Source organism: Thunnus thynnus, chromosome 12, assembly GCF_963924715.1.
Source record: "Thunnus thynnus chromosome 12, fThuThy2.1, whole genome shotgun sequence".
Taxonomy (NCBI): Eukaryota; Metazoa; Chordata; class Actinopteri; order Scombriformes; family Scombridae; genus Thunnus; species Thunnus thynnus.
In genome coordinates, this window is record NC_089528.1 from 20730658 (window position 1) to 20750438 (window position 19781).

General features: G+C 37.6%; 3 protein-coding genes and 1 non-coding gene across 4 annotated transcripts; 2 read left to right on the top strand and 2 right to left on the bottom strand.

The window, feature by feature from the left end:
• The first annotated feature begins 7733 nt into the window (after window positions 1-7733).
• On the top strand, window positions 7734-12122 carry chmp5a (charged multivesicular body protein 5a). The gene is made up of 8 exons (XM_067606258.1): window positions 7734-7925; window positions 8261-8365; window positions 8466-8512; window positions 8936-9029; window positions 9211-9282; window positions 10018-10126; window positions 10912-11027; window positions 11665-12122. Exons 1-8 carry the CDS (start codon window positions 7857-7859, stop codon window positions 11713-11715), a joined length of 663 nt encoding a protein of 220 aa, XP_067462359.1. The 5' UTR covers window positions 7734-7856; the 3' UTR covers window positions 11716-12122.
• Window positions 12123-13064: 942 nt separating this feature from the next.
• On the bottom strand, window positions 13065-14433 carry LOC137193430 (uncharacterized). The gene is made up of 2 exons (XM_067604660.1): window positions 13412-14433; window positions 13065-13297 (listed from the first exon to the last, which is right to left on the bottom strand). Exons 1-2 carry the CDS (start codon window positions 13971-13973, stop codon window positions 13122-13124), a joined length of 738 nt encoding a protein of 245 aa, XP_067460761.1. The 5' UTR covers window positions 13974-14433; the 3' UTR covers window positions 13065-13121.
• A 983-nt stretch (window positions 14434-15416) lies between these two features.
• trnar-ucu (transfer RNA arginine (anticodon UCU)) lies at window positions 15417-15508 on the bottom strand. Its single transcript is given in 2 exon segments — window positions 15417-15452; window positions 15472-15508. It is a non-coding gene; the product is annotated as a tRNA-Arg (tRNA).
• Window positions 15509-16016: 508 nt separating this feature from the next.
• Window positions 16017-19716, top strand: bag1 (BCL2 associated athanogene 1). Its single transcript, XM_067606259.1, has 7 exons — window positions 16017-16164; window positions 17402-17530; window positions 17630-17712; window positions 17791-17904; window positions 18000-18107; window positions 18208-18270; window positions 18362-19716. Exons 1-7 carry the CDS (start codon window positions 16128-16130, stop codon window positions 18449-18451), a joined length of 624 nt encoding a protein of 207 aa, XP_067462360.1. The 5' UTR covers window positions 16017-16127; the 3' UTR covers window positions 18452-19716.
• Window positions 19717-19781: the final 65 nt, after the last annotated feature.

The window sequence follows — 19781 nt, forward strand, 5'->3', positions numbered from 1 at the left end:
TAACTAACTTTGCAAATGGTATTTTTGTCAATCCTGTATCGATTCTATTCAACTGGAATACAAAGTTTGTGTTTCCATGGTGAGCGCACTGACTGAAAAGCGGAAGTCCAGGGCTCATTGTACTAATTGTCAGTCGTTTTTGTGTTGGTGGCCTTGCAGAGGAATTTTCAATGACCACAAATTCAGCCACTGCGTGAGAAGCTTGAGGATATGTTGCTGCTGCTGTGCCTCTCTAGATTTGGGATTTACCAATTTCACTACCCAGGTGTGAACATGGACGTGTCTAGAACATTATGAATGGGATGACTCAGTTTGCAATAGAGGGCCAAGTGCCACCTGGACCTACCTTTTGTTGTGTAGTTCTACAAGCAGCTTAATATCTGATGACATTACTGTAATCTAGGCTGAAACACTTGAAGATGAAGTACCTCTGATGGTGTGATTGCAGCAGAAACACAAACAATATTTGACTAGATTGCCAAAGTAGCCTTTAACATTTCAGTTCACCCTGTTCTGCAGGCCTTATCACTGCTAAGTCTGCTCTTCTGACTCCTTTGATACACATAACAACTGCATGGGTTTACACTACCCCCCACTTGCCCCCTGCAAGTGCCCAGAAAAAACGTAAAGGCTGTCCTTACAGCATGTGTTGTTTGTTCAAATTCCTTAAACAATCTATATTTACATTTACCTGACAAGGCCTGAAGTAGAATGACACCACTATAGCACAGCAAAACCTTTGAGAGGTCAGGGACGGTGGTTAGGTCGAAAAAGCGAACTTAGTGCTTAAGCGAAATAGTGGACATTTGTCAAAGGCTTTTGGAGGATGCAGCACTCTTTCCGGCAGCTGACAGGCATTCTCAGAGATTTGAGAGGCAAATTAAATCAGTCTGTCCTTTTATGCATTGATGAAGCTGTCAGCCATAATGACCAAGATTACTGCATTTTTCCCCCTCACTCTCTCTCTTTTTGTTTGTCAAGGTGCGTATGCATTAACAAGCCATTCCATATGGCCAGGTTCAGTAATAGGCTCTTGTGTTTAATAAGGCTTTAATAGGCGTCATTGTTCAAAGGAGAAAATGTCACTCATCATTTGCTGGATAAAGCTTACACTACAGATAACAGCACTAGGGGGAAAACAGAATGTAGATGTGCTATTAATATTATGTGTATAAGTATTATGTACTGTTATATTATAATATAATAATTATATTAAGCTTAACTGGCTAAGTAAGGCACTCTTATGCTTACAGTAATACTTTATTGATCTGTCGAAAGCCATTATAAAGAATAGGTTTGGGGTTGCCAGGTTGTGAAAAATCCCTTTGGCTGGCGTTTATCCTTTCAACTGGGTAATAATGCAGTTGAAAATGTTGGTAATCATTTAATAAATGCTCATGGGATTTTCACTTTTTGATAGGCCATCATGTATACAGTTATAAATGTCTTGACTTGAATGTGCATTTCCTCAAGAAAATGTATGTGATTGATGCTATCTGATTAGACTGTTAGCTGCTCCTGCCACCTTATTAATAATAAGTCAACACTGTAACAGCTGAGTGTCAGAAAATGTTTTTATTAATTTTAAGATTATAAAAACGTTTAACTGAAGACACAGAGATGGGTTCCACCGAGTATACTGATCAGTGGCGTTACTGCTATTATGTAAGCTGATTACTGTTGGTGTAATCTGATTACTGTTGGTGTAATCTGATTACTCATGTAATCTGATTACTGTGGAGACATGAAAATCGCACGATTTTTATGGACCAGCGAGCCAATACCTCGAGTTGGCCCGGGAGCACAAATGTGTCCACCAAGTGCTGTTGTTGCTATTATTGCTGTTGCTCCTCCAGTCTGCCCAGATAGGGCTGTAACAAGAGGTCTGCTCCTCAGTTGGGATGTCTCCTGGATGGGAGGCTATATACCCACTAAAACCTTGTATATTCTCCCATTAGTAGTCCAGACCCGCCACAGCAAGCTGCTGCCTTCTAGGGTTCTCCCTGGGTAAGTGGTCCCCAGGGAGGATGGAGGCTGTTCCATCACGGAGCAAACCAGGACTAGCTGCAGTGAGCTGCTGCCTCCTGGGGCTTTCTCCCAGTGTCTCCCCTCCCCGGGTGCTCCCCCACTAAGGGCCGACCAGAATTAGCCACAGACAATTGCAGCCATCCAGCCAGCCCCAGTAGAGTATGTGTGAAGCTGGACCAGCCACAGTGAACTACTGCCTTCCAGATCCCACTGAAGCCCCCATGCTAGGAGGAGCAAATGGGAATACTGGTTGGGCACCTGGGACCAGACACAGTGAGTGCCCTGTTTCTACAGGGTAGTGGGTGTGAGGGAAATTATTGTATGAATATAAATGCTTATGTGAACTTCTGAAAGGTTAAAAATGCTTAGTGACAGTCATAGAAACAATGTTTGTGCATCTGAACAGTATGTTCTTGTTTGAAAGAGGAACAAAGAACATCTGTTCATGCTGAAGCATATCCAGCCATCTCTGTATGGGTATAACCATGCATAGAGAAGTCACAACTACTCCTCGAGGTTGGTGTGAAAGAGATAAAGGATTTATTTATTCAGCCCATTCTTCAGGCTCACTCCTCTGCAGCAGCTTGTATGTGTGTATCAAGGTTGAGTGAGTCATGCTCTGAGCATTAGAGAAAGTGTGACAATATAATACTGACAAATTGTTTCTTTCTTCATGGAAGTCAAGTGCAAGAGGTGAATTACCACGACAGGAGGTATCCTTGACCAGCTGCAGTGAACTGCTGCCGTCTAGGACCCCCCAAGTACCCATACTACTTCCCAAAAGTAGGGTTGCCATTAATTTACTGCAAAATTAAAGGTGTCTTACTGTTGCAGAAAGTAACAGTTTGTTGCTGTTTTTAGAAATACAGCATAAAACTGTTATTTTCCACTTTTACAGTAAATATATTGCCAAAAGGATTGCAGTTTCTTACTGTTAATTTGCACTTTTCACAAGTGTTATACTTACAGATTTTTACTGTAAACTGCAATATGCACGACATACTACTCAACACACTGTTGTGAGGACTACACTGAGTTTTGTTAAATTTTTAAAATATTTTTTCCCCAAACCTTGTGAATTGACATAATTACTCACTGACAGTATTTACAACAGTGGATAAACATTGTTTTGAATTGTGACTTAAAATGTTAAGACAAATTAACTTTGAGGTGTTTATTTGAAGATGCTAAACATTTGTACAAAATTAGAAAGTAACAGAAAAAACAAAACATTGAGCTCATTCAGGTAATTAAACTTAAATTTCAGCCATTTAAAAAGCAAATACTTAAACAAGTAGTGCAGGTTGCCTGAACATTGTACACAAATAAAGACCTAAAACATTACAAAAATATGAACATGCTCCTCTAATGCAAGCTGTAACCAAACTGTCTAAGTTAAGTGTGTATTTATATGAGTTTGTAGTGAGTGAGTGAGTGACTGACTGACTGAGAAAGTGACTGACAGTCATGAGTGACCAAGAATAACAGAGTGAGTAACTGAAAAGTGTGGCTGAGTGATTGTGTGGGTGGGTTCACTGACCTATACAAAGTCCAACTCAAAAGTCTATTAGTTTCTTTAGTAGACTCAACACACAAAGGTTGACTGATGTCATCTTTTTCTGTGTGACTTTCTCTGTCTTTTGCAGACTTTGTCCTGTCCTGCCAGGGTGCCTCTCTCTGAGTTTATCTCTGTGAACCTGAAAAAAAAGAAGTGTGTTCAGAGAGGGTGTGGAAATATGTTTTATTTATTAAGATATTATTATTATTATCATCATTATTTTTTATCACCATATCATAACTATTTAGGAGCAGTGGGCAGCAACAGTCTAACACCTGATACTTGAAGCAGGTGCACTTTGTACTTCATGGAGAAAGGCTGGTCTGGTGTGCTGGCTCGCATGGATTAACCAAAACATGGGAACGAATTTTTATGACCAATTAAAGGTCCTCTTCAATCACTGTGATTTCAACAAAGAAATAATTGTTGGGGATGATTTTAATAGACTATAAATTGGAATTAAAAGAAAGAAAGAAAAAATATTGAAGATTACTTCAATCCTACACAACCAATACAACAGCCTACTAGAATAACCCATCATTCAAAAACAAGAATATATTTATTGTTCACGAATCGACCTGAAAGAATCACTAAGACCCAAAACCTCTTGACTAGCCTGTCAGAACATAATGCAATTATTTTATTTCAAGAAAGCTCACAAAATGTTTTTTCAAATTAATTTAAAACTACATCCTATTATGACAGAGTCCCAAAGAGTCAACAGCAAAACCTTGTGGCAACTCTAAAAGAGTTTGATTGGTGTTAAGTCCTCTTAAGCAGGGACTCATTTCTTGCAACAATTAATGAAGTGATGGCATCCTTCACTAGAACAGGGAGCCAAAATCAAAGAAAGGGGAATATTCTGCCCTGGCTGAGTGTTGAATGTAGGAAACTGATGAAAGATCAACTGCTTAAAAAATCTTTGAAGTCTGGTCTGACTACAGACCAACAAAAATTCACCTCAACTAGTGCAGTGCCCATCAAAAATGTGCCTGTTCTGAATGGGCCGATTGGCCTCCAGCTGCTACTTCATAATTTCTATGCGTTGAAGTAGCTCACAGTTGATGTGAGGTGTGAATGAGTATATACACCAACAACATGAAAGAAACTAACAATCTATTTTACACAGTTATAAATAATAAGTACTCTAATAGTAAATGCATGTTCTTTTCTCATTTCAAATAAAATAAAGGCTGCATTTAAAAATAGAATAATGTGCATCCTAAAATAAAGTGGATCAATCATATTGGGCTCTTGGATTGTTCCTGTTTGCTGTGCCTTCAGTTCAGATTTGAGTGGGTATGTTTGCTCCAAAGATTTGTGCTTTGTCTGTAGGTCTCAGAGCATATGAGACAAACTGGTTTAGAACTGCCTGTGGAAGTATTTACTCCGTTTTATGTGCATAACTACTTTTCTCTTTTTTTTCTCTGACTTGTGTCACACCTCCTCTCTGGTCTCTCCCTGACATGTTGGAGTCAGTCATCAGATCCCTGAAGCACTGCCCTGCCCCTGTACGGAGCAGAGTTGCTTGCTGATTGCTGGTTTATTCAAAGTTTATTAATATTAAACGTAGTACATGTCAAATGTGTCACACATATCACAAATTGCACCAAATTGGACACTGCACTCCCCTGAGTCCCCAGCCATACACCCACCAAGTGTGGAGTCAATCGGATGAACGGTTCAAGAGATACATGAAAGACATACATACATACATACATACATACATACATACATACATACATACATACATACATACACAGATTCCTTCCTTTAGTAGATAGATAGATGAGAAACAAAGTAATACAGACTATATGAAAGTCCAAAGCAAATTTCTTATGGACATTACTGAAGGTGCAAAAGGGAATTTTAAAAAATGGCAAAATATTAACAAATTAATCAGTAGACAAAACAAACAGAACAATAAAGTAAAGTCAAAATTAATAATGTGGGCTATTAGTGAAAAATACATCATCCTAACTACCAATCACAATATTTTTTCTTAAATTCTGTCCATGCGATAACCCAGCTTTTTACTCCATCTAGTGTTACCTATAGTCCTCCTAATCATGCACAGCCTATTTTTAAAATAGAAGAAATAACAAATCAGAAGTGGCTGACACTATCGGTGCACTGAAAAGCTCTTAAGCTAAGGATAAACAGTTTTGATTAAAAAAAACAAACAAAAAAAACAAACAAACAAAAAAAAAAACCCACTCTCATTCCATTATTGTAACATCCTGGAAAATATCATTTATTGTGCTTTGAGAACTTTTTAACTTTAATTGTAAATATGCTTGTTTTATGTATGAGGCTTTGCATGGGCTTGCCCCACCTACTTTAAATGAATTCATTAAACAGAGGGCTGACAGTGGCTATAGCACCAGCAGAGGGGACTGTGTTGTGCCATATAGGTGGACCACATGTGGACAAACTAAACTGTCAGTAATGGGAAGTACATTTTGGAATGGCCGACCACTTGCAATAAGCGGTGATCTACATATCACACCTTTAAGACTCATCCCAAACAATGGCTCAAGGCAAACCAGAACTGTGATCACTTTTAACCAGACATGTGTGCAATGTGTTTTGTCTTTTTCTACTTGTCTATTTGTGTATTTGTATTTGCATATTGTGACTGCTACTGTTTCTGTTTTTTGTTACCTGCCAAGGGACTACAGATGTAAATTAGCATTCTTGCTAACTCCAGAATGTTTACATCTTGTATTTTATACTGTTGCTCATTAATGAGCTCTGTCCATATCAAAGAAAGAAAGAAAGAAAGAATTGTATCTTGCGCACACGCATTAGCATTTTGAGCGCTCGATACATAGTAAAATGTGGCCTGGATTTTTTTTTCTCCCTTGCTCTTAAGATTTTATATACAGTATTTGATACTAAAAAAGTCCAAACTCATTTTTTTAACCAGGAAAAATTCAGCAAAATAGTTTGGTTTTGGATATAAATATTTTGACTGAACCAGTAAATATTGAGCTGTGATATTATTGAACATACTAGATGTTTGTATGGTAAGTCCTCCATGTATTTTAAGTTTGTCATTTATCTTTCTTCTTAGGCTCAACTAGAACATGAATGCTGAGGTTACTTAAACTTCAAAGAAGTCTCAGTATGATGTATACTGAAATAGTGTTGGTGCTTGAATGTTTAATTAGCCATGTACCCGAGGGTTCCCCCAGCGCTAACATTCCAGTGACTGGTTGTCTCATCTGAAGTAGCCACTGGCCTTTAATTTGAACTTTTTCATAGGAGTAGGATTTCAGTTTTTCAGTTGTTTCAGGCAAACATTTTCAGTTTAATAAATTAAATTGCTCACAACTTCAAACTAAGGCTGTAACAAACGATTATTTTCTTGATTAATCAATTAATTGCTTTCAGTCTATAAAATGTCAAAAAGTAGGAAAAAACACCCATTATAGTGTCATTTGAAGAAGCCCAAGATATCTGCAGCAATCACACAATAAAGAGTGAGAAGAACAAGGTGTGAATGCTGCAAATTTCCTCTTTTTGTCACTATACTCCCACTGCATCTCAACAGGGAAACACTGTCCGAGGGAATTTGATACTAAAAAGATTATAAATGTGGCAGATATCCACTTGATATGACTAACTCAGACTGCTGAGGCCTCATATAAGCTTCAGATAAACTTTTAAATGCATTTTTGCACAAAATGACTCTGTGGACGCACTGTGGATTTTGGCCCCCATCACTTACATTGAAAAAACATTTGAAGGGGATCTTTTAATAGCCAGTATGAACAGGGGGAATGATTACAGCCAGGAAAACCCCTCTTTCAGTGTTCATATGGGCACCTGACTGTTGTTTTAAGACAAACTTGAAAAATTGTGAACCTCCCCTTTAAGTAAAGGATCTGGATAATTCTCCTACCACTGACATATGGAGGGGTATACTCCACGCACTTGCTATAATCAATTAGATAAGTCAAAAATATAATTAAAAGCCTAATTCAATGCCATCATATCTGCAGTGGGTGTGCAACAAAGACTGATGGATGCAGTGTCAACGGGGACAATAGGTTACCAGTGAAGCTGCAGTACCGATGTACGTCACAAGGGGGCAGGCGCGACTTCAAACTCTCATTGGCCATCACTGTTTACGCCAACCAATGCGAGCCATCTGCATCCGCCCCGTTGCTTCCGGGTGTCTTCAATGAAGAGATCCTTTTACATTTGATGCTTTTTGTGTTTTGTAAGGAAACCTACAAGCAACTAGCCCCATAAAACGTTGAGAATGAACAGAATATTCGGACGCGGGAAGCCCAAAGCGCCTCCTCCGAACCTGTCGGACTGCATAGGCAATGTGAGTTGTTGTTTATGTCTTTAGATGTGACCTAACGGTACCGTCAAGTCAGCTAGCATGGTCACAAAGGAGGAGACAAGCCAGTAAACCGTGCCTAGCGAGTAAACAAGCCATATTTAACCAGCACCTTTTACTGCTGTACAACACAAAACGACTCTCCTTGTACTTTAATCCTGGTTGGACAACGAAAGACTGATATATTTGATAATTAGAGATAGGCTTCTCACACACATATATACACACACAAGCAGTTTAGGGCACCTCAGCAGTGTGTTTAATCTGCCAGGATGCTGGAAATCTTTCTGACACCTCTCACTGATGTCCTCCTCACTCAGGTGGATGCGAGGGCAGAGTCCATAGACAAGAAGATTGGCAGACTAGACGCTGAACTTCTGAAGTACAAGGATCAGATGAAAAAGATGAGAGATGGGCCCTCCAAGGTAGGACTCAGCATGTCAACGATAAGTCTCATACATGGTTACAAGATCATTTTGCAAACATTGCAAATATGACTTGTATTTATTCCTTTTTTAAATGCAGAACATGGTGAAACAGAAGGCGATGAGAGTCCTGAAGCAGAAGAGGATGTGAGTCCATCACTTGTGGTTTGATTTTTAACACAGATATGACAACTAGAGCGTGGCTGATATCAGCGCTTCAAAAATCTTAAAAAGCACTAACACACTTTCCTACATATTCACCAAGAAAACTAACAAGAGCACACAGATTTAAACCAGCGTAAAACATGGACATGCAAAATAAACTGTAATCATAAGCATATAAAACAAGGTGTTATGCATAAAGTTGAAGCATGACACAGTATAAAAACACTAAAATATCTTGGCTGCAAATATTAGCCAATATATATATTGTTATTTGACACTGAAATATTGACCATTATTGGCCCCAAATCTACAGTATCAGTTGAGCTCTAATTTGAATTGAGCTTTGAAAACCATTGTGTGCATAATACAGATGTTTCAAAACCAACTGTATTATTTTTCACACAGGTATGAAGGTCAAAGGGAGCAGCTGGCTCAGCAGTCTTTTAACATGGAGCAGGCAAACTACACAATCCAGACACTAAAGGACACCAAAACAACAGTAAGGACATGATGTGATTGTCCACTCTGAGCAAAGATGAAGATTAGAAGAGGTTGAGACAAAGTCAGTCAGTTAAACATGTGTCAGCCCAGATGGACACCTGACTTAATCACTGCAGATGAAGCCCTCTGACTTTTAACTTGTAACTAAACATACTTTCTATAATTTACTTTCTTTTCAGGTGGAGGCCATGAAGATTGGTGCAAAGGAAATGAAAAGGGCTTACAAGGACGTCAAACTTGACCAGATTGATGTATGTTTGTTATATATACACAACTATACTGTTTCTGTTATCACTCAGCAATTATTCATTGATTGTTAAGGCTACAACGGGGATCAGTACTAAACAGGGTCATGTATTCTCTCTGTGTCTATTTTCTCCGTCCTTGCAAAATGACTAACTAGGATTTGTCAGGTTCTTCAGTGTCGCTTCAGTCAAATGTAATTTAAAGCCTCTTTCAGACATGCACCACTTTACGTTAATCTCATGGCAATTTAACACGTTGGTCTCACGTCTGAATAAACACCCTGCTCACTTTTATGTAAAAGTCACAACGGCAGTCTGACTAGTAACATTTCCATATCATGTTCAACACAGCACAAGTCTGAAGTGAATGTTGTCAGATTAACGTAAAGGCTGCAGCAGCCCAAGTCAAACAAGCAGAAATACACGTCTTGTTTCGCCTTCTAACATCACCGTTATAAAGTTAATATCTTAATCGTCATCTCTTATGTACAAAATTGGTTTAATGAACAAGGAAACACTGTGAAAGAGCCATTCTTAGGTTGATCTTAGCAACCTACAGTAAAAGTTCTGATGAGAAAATCGTCCTCCACTGTTGGCTAAATGAATATTTGTACAGAGTGGTTAAAAACTTCTAACATGGATAGATAGAAACAGGTGAATTTGCATCTTACATGACAGTTTAATGTCAGTAGTGAGTAAATACCAGGCACTGAGAGTGATCACATATATTTGAACCTTCAGGATTTACAGGACCAACTGGAGGACATGATGGAAGACGCCAACGAGGTACAAGAGGCCCTGAGCCGCAGCTACGGCACACCAGAGATAGACGAGGAAGATCTTGAAGCAGGTAAACCTGACATATTTCTTTTTGCATTTAGTTTCTGGGCAGACACCTTCATCTGTAGAGCAACCTAAAATAAAGAGGACTCAGCACTTGGAAAAACGACAAAGAGCACCATAATGACTCACAGAACATCATGTATATCATGGTTTTATGTTGATGGAGTTTATCATCAAGCATTAAACCTCAAATAGTGAATGAACTGGCAAATAGTGTATCAGATCAATGACAAATCCATCCACATAACATCTGTTTATCTGTAACTTGTGATGCGGTGGTGGCTTTTTATTGGTGTGGTGATAAAGTTTCTTTACCAGTAATTGTTGACCGACTGAACCAAATACCTGGTAATTACAACACAGACTCTCATGATGAATTATATGATGGATACACAAGTTGAGTCTCCCAAATTTGGGCAAAAGTAGGCTGCAATCCTGCCTTTTGAAATGGAGTAAACGTTTGTCATTTAGTACACATTTGGAGGATCCTGCCCCTAAATTTGGGACACAACTTGTGTGACCATAGTTACTTGAAGTTAAGATGGATAAACCAGCAAAGACAACTTTTCTCTACCATTAAAAACATAAATTAAAGTATAAGAAAGATAAATAATAGTCTTTAATAATCAGACAAATAGCACAATCAAAATATCGCAATGCAGAACAATTATTTGTTAGAGAGCCTGTTAGTCTCTCTGTTGTAATAACTTAAATGTTGACAGTACCGCAGTAAGTTACAGATAAACAGACGTTGTATGGATGACAGTACTGACAGTATGACTGTGGTTTCAGAGCTGGACGCTCTGGGTGATGAGCTGCTGCTGGATGATGACAGCTCCTATCTGGATGAAGCCTCAGCTGCCCCGTCGATTCCTGAGGGAATCCCCAGTGACAGCAAGACAAACAAGGTAACAGTCTACAGAGCACAGTGGAGATCTCTTTAGATTTAGCCTCTCAGTTGTGATGATTTAATGCTTTTCTTTGTCATACATGATTGTAAACTGAATATATTTGAGTTTTGGACTTTTGTTTAGACATTTAAAGACATAACTGGAAAATTAAAACAGGCGTTTTCACTATTATCTGATGATTAATAGAGAAACAATTAAGAAAATAAATAAAATATTATATGAAAGTCAACATAAAGACACTGGAAAACTCACCCAAGGTTCATGCATACATGCTGTGGTGAGAAGCTCCAACATCTGAGAATTAACGCCCGCTATCCCTTTCACAACGTCCATGGATGTTTCTTATTGAGTTTGACTTCTTCTCAACTTCAGAATATGGGAGTGTGTGTTATCTTGGCTTATTCAACTTTATATGTTAGTCTTAGCTGCGTTTCCATGTAAGAATACTCTGATAAACCAGTAACAAGCTGTTGACTGATGGATCACCAATCTCAAACAAGTTTCAGGATTTGAACTATTTTCATACCCGTATTATTGCCATTACCGCTGACAGCGATGAAAAGTGTGTTTTCATTATTAGTAACATTAGTAAATATAGTTATTTTTTTTCTTGACAACCTTCTTTCGCTTTCAGGACGGTGTTTTGGTGGATGAGTTCGGCCTGCCGCAGATTCCTGCCACATAAACAAGGAATGGATGAACTGACTGCGCTTCAACTAAAAACACTTTTATATGTAGAGTAACATTTATACATGCAAAACCATTTGACCTGAGAACACTACAATTTTGAAGTTGTCCTGGTGTTGGGTTGTGTATTGTTACTACTACCGTGCTAGCATGTGGCCTTGTAACATACTGAACCTTTTCTAAAACATCATTCCCCTTCTTTTCACCCCATCGTCCTCCTGTCTTACTCTTGTCAGTCTCGTTCATCACCAGTATTACCGAATGTTAATTTATTTTAATTTATTACTAGTTTTATGTGTTAGTGTGCAGTCATTACTATCTTTGTTTGAATTCTCAAACTCAGCCTGATCAATATGTCTGCAGGTTATTTGACAAATGCAAATAAAATGGTGCGTTTGAATTAAATCTTGAATTACTGATTTATTGACTACTGTAACACACTTCTTTTTTCTTTGTGGGTTTTTATTTCTTCCTTTTAGTTGCTGGTTTTGATTCTTTGCCCTTAAGTGGTTTATTCGTGGTAACTTAGAGCTGTTGTGGCTCAGACTTCACTCACAGACCTTGATGTTTATGCTGCTGGCAAAGACAATGAAGAATCATGCTTATTTTTTAGGAGATTACGTGAGGTGTGTTGCTATTAACCTTTTATGGTTAATGTTTTCTCTTAGAGATGCTAGTAGTATGGCAATCAGTCGGTCTGTCCACAATTGTGGTCTATACTAAAATTTCTCTACTATCATACTATACTCTGCTTGTGTTGTATCAGCTCTCAGATGTACGTCGCTTTGGATAAAAGACTGCTAAACGAAATTGTAAGATTGTACTATTGCCATGGATTTTTTTTTTTATGGGCATTCATGATCCCTAGAGGATGAATCCTAATGACTTTGGTGATTCTCAGACTTACCGAGCGCCTCCTAGAAGGTTTGAGTGAAACATCTCCGCAATTATTGGATCGATTGGCATGAAATGTTGTACAGACATTCATGTTCCCCTCAATAAGAATTGTAATCACTTTGCAATGACCCAACTTTTCATCTAGCACCGTCATCAGTTCAAAACTGCAATTTGTCCAATAATTTGTTTTATGAACAAGTTTTTGCAGAGCTAATAATATTCCCCTCAGCCTCAAGTGTACTTTGTGCTCATTAGCAAACGTTAGCACACTAGCACGCTAACTACCATGGTGAACATGGTAGGCATTAGCTGCTAAACATCAGCATGCAAACTGTGTCTTGTCGACTTTTTAACCTGACTGTAAAATTATAAAAATACATGACGAGTACAACTTCAGTATTTTTAAGAACATATTAACTACAATTCATGTCATACAATAACTAGTACGACTTCTTCAATGCTTTCACTTCAACTATTTTATTCTGGACAGGAGTCACAAAACTGAGTTCAGGATGTTGTTTCTGGCTTTGGTGTCACACTGCCGGCACGAGTGGCTCCCACATTTTGCTCCTCTGATTCAAGAATGTGCGACTCATCTGTTATCTCGCTGCAGGCCTGAAACATCTCAATCAAGCAGCCCAGCGACAGCCTCTCCTGCACAGATTTTGGTGATGGTTGTTTTTCTAACAACAAGAGAAGATAAAACTTTATTCATCAAATAATAATTTACAAGTTAAACTATATACAAGGTCAATGTAGAGTAGGATAAAGAAGCATGATACAAGTTGGATAACAACCTTCAGGCTCGGGGCTTGGTTTTACAGTGAATAGGGAGAAGACGGAGTTGACTGAGTGAGACTTTTCTTTGACGGGCTTGCTGTCTGTATTTTCTTCTCCAACCCAATTATTGTGCAGAGTTTTCATTGGTTCCTGCTCTTTAGCCTTCAGGTCAGAGGTCAGGCGTTTGGGGCTAGCTGCGTCTTCCACTCTTGGCTGATTTTCCACAGTGGTCAAATTGTGCATGGGACTTGTAAGCCACAGCTGCTCCTCTACCCGCATCACCCTTTTCCACTCAAGCCTCTCTTTCCTCAGTCGCTCTTGTTCCTGCCTTATCTTCTCCTCAAGTTTTTCTTTCTGTATCCTCTGACTCTCTATCGCTTTTTCCCTCTCCTCTTTTTCCCTCTTGCGCCTCTCTGCGATCTCCTGAGCAATTCTTTCTCTGCGCCCCTTCTCCACAGCTCTCAGCTCGATGTACGTACGTCTTCTGACCTCTTTATGTCTCTCCTCTGGGGTCAGTTTCATCAGGGTTTTCACAATCTCCATTTCAGTCAGGAGGGAACTGAGCTGTTTTGCAGCCATCTTTTCTTTTGTCTTGTTACGCGCTTTCTCTACGCGTACAAATACGTTTACTTGGGCAGCTTTAACTTATGAATCCAGACAGGAGAGTTTTGTATGACTTGTGATATGATGAAATTCTTATGACCCAACAATGAACATTATAACACGTGTTCTAAGAGAGTGTCAGCAGAGTTCCATTTAAGGCAATAAATACTGTTTATACTTCAGCCACATGTAAAAACACATTGTACAGTTAAATGCTTTGCTAGTGGCTTGAACTTGGATTTCTGACTTTGGATCATCTTTTAACGTCATCCATCATGATCTCTTCTCTGATTAATTGTTCACTACTCTTAGCAGCAGGTGGTCCGCAGGTGTCTTGTAAAGGGTTATAAAGCATCCAGTTAATCTAAATTAACAGGAATTATTGAAAGACTTTTTTTAAATGAATGAATAAATCCATAAATAAATAGATGACATTATGAGGTATATATTGAATTCATTGATATAAATTGGTTTTTTTTATTTATTTTGTCGTTTTTAAATATAATTTTATTTTAATCCATTTTTATCATTATTATAGTTTTAAAATCTATTTTATTTTCATATTTTTTATTTCTCATGCGTATAAAATTCAAATTGTTGTACTGTTTATTGTCTACATTTGTTCTGTCTTATTATCAGCTTGTCAGTCTTCTGTGAAGCACTAACCTGTATGAAACGTGCTGTGTAAAGTTTGATTGATAGTTTGATTGAAAAGATGAATTAAATTAAAATCATTTACAAGTGAATATATTAATCTGTCAATTAATGATAAACAAATTAAAAAGGGGTTTATGAAAAAAACAACATGAAAACTTAAACATAAAAATAGATCAATCAATACTCATAAATAATGGAAATTTAATATCAATTTTAAAATGCAGTTTTAATAGAGAATTAAATAAATGAATTAAAATGAATTAACAATACAGGTTTTAATCAGGAAACTGGAGGGGCAATTCTTTTTTCCTTTTGCTTTTCCTGTAGCTTTTCTTTTACCATTTACTTATTGTTTATCGTTTAATACTGCCTGATGGCTGTAAGTGTATACAGTAAACACATATGTCCATACCTTTCAACAGGCTGGACTCCCTTAAGTTTTCTATTCTCGTCGCCATTTAAACTAGGCTTTGTGTGAAACCTTTTCACCACCAAGCACTATTCTCATGGAGGTTTTTGTACACAACTTTCTCTCTGAAAGTTTTATTAAGGATTTTTTAAATTTGCCAATTGTGATTTGAATTCAAATGAGGTATTTGTGAGATACAAAAATAGCCAACTGAGACTTGCCTATGGATTTGTTGATTTCCACTATTTACAGTCGCAAGAAGGTCCTGTGTAACATACGTACAAGATGTCTGGAGTGATGCAGATTTTAGGGGAAGGATCACTTGAAGAAATCAGGTTTTCGTTTTAAAAGTCCGACTCTGGTGGGACTCGAACCCACAACCTTTGAATCGCATCTCAAGTGCTTGACTAGAAGTCCAATGCGCTATCCATTGCGCCACAGAGCCAGATGTACTCGAAGGAAGTCACACACCAACAGTTGTTCAATTTACAGACATGATGTGTCGTCCAGTCTAACTTTGGAAACTTTTGCTGAGAAACATGTGAACACGCCACAGTTCGCTGTTTTAACAGGAAGGCTGAATAAACGCTTTTTATTGATGTAATTTATTTAAAAAAGTGTATGTATGTTTATTTTTTATAATGCTCTCTATATATTTTTGCATCACTGGTGTGATCAATTTGTTTGGTTATTTAGTTTGTACATGTGCTATTAACCTTTTTTTTTTCCTAGGATGGCAAAGTCATGACCCGCCCTACTCTGCCTCTGGTTAACTAGTCCTTGTTGCTTTCGTTGGTTGGATTGGTTAGGTTTAGGCATGAGGACTGAGATTGGTTAGGATTATGATAAGAATATCAGGGTAAACCAATCAGAGGCAGAGTAGGGCGGGACATACCTTCGCCCTCCTAGGAAAAGAAATCTCGTGCCGTTAATAAAAAGTTAAAGAAATAATAAAGTTTAAAAAAAAAGGCAGAACTGTTTCCGCTGTGGTCCGGAAGTAGTTAGCATCCAGCAACAGTTAGCTGTGTGATTCATGTTGTGATTAAAGGACGCTAAAATACAGAATGTCAGAGCAGGCGATAACAGTGACAGTTGCATACGGTAATAATATTTTACATGATATTACAACAATTACCAGATTGTAGATAAATTACTAATCATCGACCATCGCTCGAATAGCTAACCAAACATTTGCTAATAACTCACTTCAGTAGCTAAGCTAGCTGCAATTTAGATTCGTTGAATATGTCTAACTTAGATACACTTTAAAATCCTGAATGTAATATTGTCTTCCAAGAAATACATTAGACTCGCGTTTAATGTCTTACTCTTACATCCAAACATTCATGTGACAGTTTCATATTTGTCACGAAAATGTGTTGCGTTTGGTATTTACAAATGGTTTGGTTGTAAAGTCATAAAATGGCAGGATTAACGTTTAAATATATGTATTTTAAGTAAATGAATATTTTGTCAAAAGGAATTATTGGTGGATTAATTCATACACAAGTTTAAATTTAATAAATCGAAGCTCATGATGAATTTCTTTCCAAGTTATAATTTGTTCATTCAGCAGTGGTTTAGGGAAAAACTCCAAAACGTTTTACTAACTTAATACAGTCTGAACTAAGTTTTATTTGTATGTATATCATTTTGTCTTTATCTTGATTTTTATGGCTAAAAATGAGATATTTCTATACAAAAGACGTATTTCTGTAATATCAGAAAGTATGCTCCAATGCTTTATCATTTTAACATCATAAGGCCTGCCAGGTATCATTTACCTGAGCTGTAATGTTATACAGTAAATGACCTTCATCTTCATCCCCTTCAGTTCACTCTGTCATTTACTAACTTTGTTCAAATACATTCAGATCATAATCATCATTCTGGGCTGCAACTAATGATTATTTTCATTATCGATTAATCTGACGGTTATTTCCTCTATTATTCAATTAATAATTGTGTCAATTAAATGTAAGAAAGTAGTGAAAAACAACTGCTCGTCTTCTCGTTTTCTGCTTAATAAACGGCTGAAATCCAAAGATATTGAGTTTATCATCATATATGATACAGAAAAGTTTCAAAACTTCACTTTTGAGAAACAACAACCAGTGAATATTTTATATTTTTACTTGAATGATATTCAGTTATCTAAATAGTTGCCGATTAATTTAGTGTCAATCGACTAATCCCTTAATTGACTAATTTTTGCAGCTCTACTGAAGCTAGAGGGTGATAATGATTGATCTCAGTATTTAGATAGTAACAGCCACATATAGATGTGCTTGTGCCAATGTTTTTAATATTTACATTTGTATTTTTTCTCCCACTCCAGGATCTACTAAGCACAGCATCACAGTAACGGGCCAGGAAGATGGAAAGAGTCCAACTGTTAAAGACCTGTCAGATGCTCTCACTCAAGTTACTGGCGTTCCATCAGCCTCACAGAAACTCATCTTCAAAGGTAGACTATAGGTCTCTTTTGTCTATTACAGCCAAATAAGCGCCTGTTTCAGATTATATAGCCAGTTCTAACCTTGTTTTATTCTTCCTGGCACTCCAGGGAAATCACTGAAGGACATGGAGGAGAGTCTACCCAGCTATGGAATAAAAGATGGTTGCAAACTCATGATGATTGGAAAGCGGGTAAGGCTTTTTACATGTGTGATATCTCTGATGTGTGACTGTATATGCAATCAGATACTGACAATAATCTACAAACAGAACAGTCCTGAGGAGGAAGCTGAACTAAAGAAGCTGAAAGACATTGAGAAATCTGTGGAACAGATGGCCAAAAAGCTGGAAAAGGTAGACGGAGAGTTGACTGGACTCAAGAACGTAAGCATTCACTTTTCCTGTATTGGTTTGTTCTGTTCTTAAATGTGTTTGTGTGAAAGATTTTGATCGTCACCCGTTTGCTCCCATTTTTTCAGGGCTTCCTGGCCAAAGATCTCCAGGCAGAAGCGCTGGGTAAACTAGACCACAGAGTTAAAATAGCAGCAGAGCAGTTCATGAAGATCCTGGAGCAGATAGATGCTCTGGTAATCTATTTTAGCTCAAGTGTTAATTTTTGTGGGCATGTTATGTTTTTTTATGTGTCACACACATCAAACACTGAACTGTCTCTCCTTCCTTCAACAGAGCATCCCAGAAAATTTTAATGACTGCAGAATGAAGAAAAAGGGACTTGTAAAGACAGTGCAGGTTAGCCTATTTGTTGTTTTTTTGGTGGTACCTTCATGCTTTGATTGAAAATGAGAGAGAATATTGAAGTGTGTTCATTTTCTGTTTGCAGGATTTCCTGGCCCAGTGTGACAAGATCGAGGCGTGTATATCAGACCACTTATCAAAGATCCAGTCTAAAAACCTAGCCCTGGCAGAGTAAAGAAGTCTCCTACATATCATGTGCTACACATTGCTCTGTGAGCAACTGCAAAGTGTACAGAAAGCTTCAGGTGTGGAGCAGATCCTTGTCTATTTATTGTTGGCGTGATGTGTCCGAGAGAGCCCTCATCACAAAGAATCCTGTTAATCCTAGTTAACACTGACACTCGGTAAAACTGATGTGTGCTCTTATAGAGCATTAAGACTGATATGTGATGAGATGTTTTCTGAGATATCGACACTCTGTGAAAGGATCAGAGGTGCTTTGAATTGTGGCAAAACATCCCAGACTAGTGCTAAATAGAACTCCCACTGCCAAACGTTCATCAAATTACTTGTGATGACGAAAGTAAACTATTACTAAAATGACCCCCAAAATCTCAAGAACTGTGTACACAAACATAGGGAAAACATTTTTCATTGTGATGTTGCATCTGCGGAGTGTGCCATATGGCATTTAATACACACATGTGGCCTAACGTATGTGGACCCCTGAATTTTATACTTCTAAAACACACAGGAGGTCTGTCAAGATCTTCTTCAAACTGGGAAAACCATTTCTTGATGGTCACTTTTTGCATGGGAGCATGTTAAAAAAAAAGGTGCAGCGGGTTCTTCTATCACCAGTAGTTAAAATAAACAAGCTGTACATTGAAAATAAGGTCATTTACATAGTGTTTAAGCACATTAGTGTCAAATATCACTGTATACTAACAGGAACTACAGGGCCTACCTCAAATTAGAGCTGAAGCTATGAGGCCGTTAAAAGAAAAGTGATCTGCAAGTATTTTGATAATGAATTAATCCTTTAAATTAATTTGAACTTTTTAAGTAAAAAATATAAAATGCCATCCTATTCCAGTTTCGCACTTGTGAGGATTTGCTGCTCTTGTCTAGTGTGACAGAAAACTGAACATTCTTGGATTTTTAACTCACATAATCAAATTGATTGCATCACCTTGAGCATTTTTTCAACATTGACATTTTATTGACCAAAGGATTAATTGAGCAGATAATTTAGTTACAGCCCTACACCAGGACAAGACTGTCCACATACTTTTGGCCATATATTGTATGTTTTTATTATTCAGTCTACATTGAGAGTCTACACCTTTGTTTAATCCAGTGACTGATCCTGTGTATTCATGTATCTTTGAAACTTGTGTAAACTGTGGAACTGTAATTTACTTTGAGTCATCATCACCATGAAAAACACATTGTGTCTTTTTTCCTTTTGTTTTAAAATAAATACTTTTGCTAAATGAACAGAGCGTTGATTATTCAATTTAACCTTAAAACTTTAATTTCCTACAAAATACAAATGATTCAGC

Bases quoted from the DNA above. Each gene is read 5' to 3' on its own strand.
- chmp5a (XM_067606258.1), top strand. From the start codon at position 7,857: ATGAACAGAATATTCGGACGCGGGAAGCCCAAAGCGCCTCCTCCGAAC. The intron at 8,366-8,465 runs GTAGGACTCAGC...TTTTAAATGCAG, and splicing joins TGAGAGATGGGCCCTCCAAG to AACATGGTGAAACAGAAGGC. The intron at 10,127-10,911 runs GTAAACCTGACA...CTGTGGTTTCAG, and splicing joins CGAGGAAGATCTTGAAGCAG to AGCTGGACGCTCTGGGTGAT.
- LOC137193430 (XM_067604660.1), bottom strand. From the start codon at position 13,973: ATGGCTGCAAAACAGCTCAGTTCCCTCCTGACTGAAATGGAGATTGTG. The intron at 13,298-13,411 runs GTTGTTATCCAA...TCTTGTTGTTAG, and splicing joins ACCAAGCCCCGAGCCTGAAG to AAAAACAACCATCACCAAAA.
- bag1 (XM_067606259.1), top strand. From the start codon at position 16,128: ATGTCAGAGCAGGCGATAACAGTGACAGTTGCATACG. The intron at 17,531-17,629 runs GTAGACTATAGG...CTGGCACTCCAG, and splicing joins ACAGAAACTCATCTTCAAAG to GGAAATCACTGAAGGACATG. The intron at 17,713-17,790 runs GTAAGGCTTTTT...ATCTACAAACAG, and splicing joins TCATGATGATTGGAAAGCGG to AACAGTCCTGAGGAGGAAGC.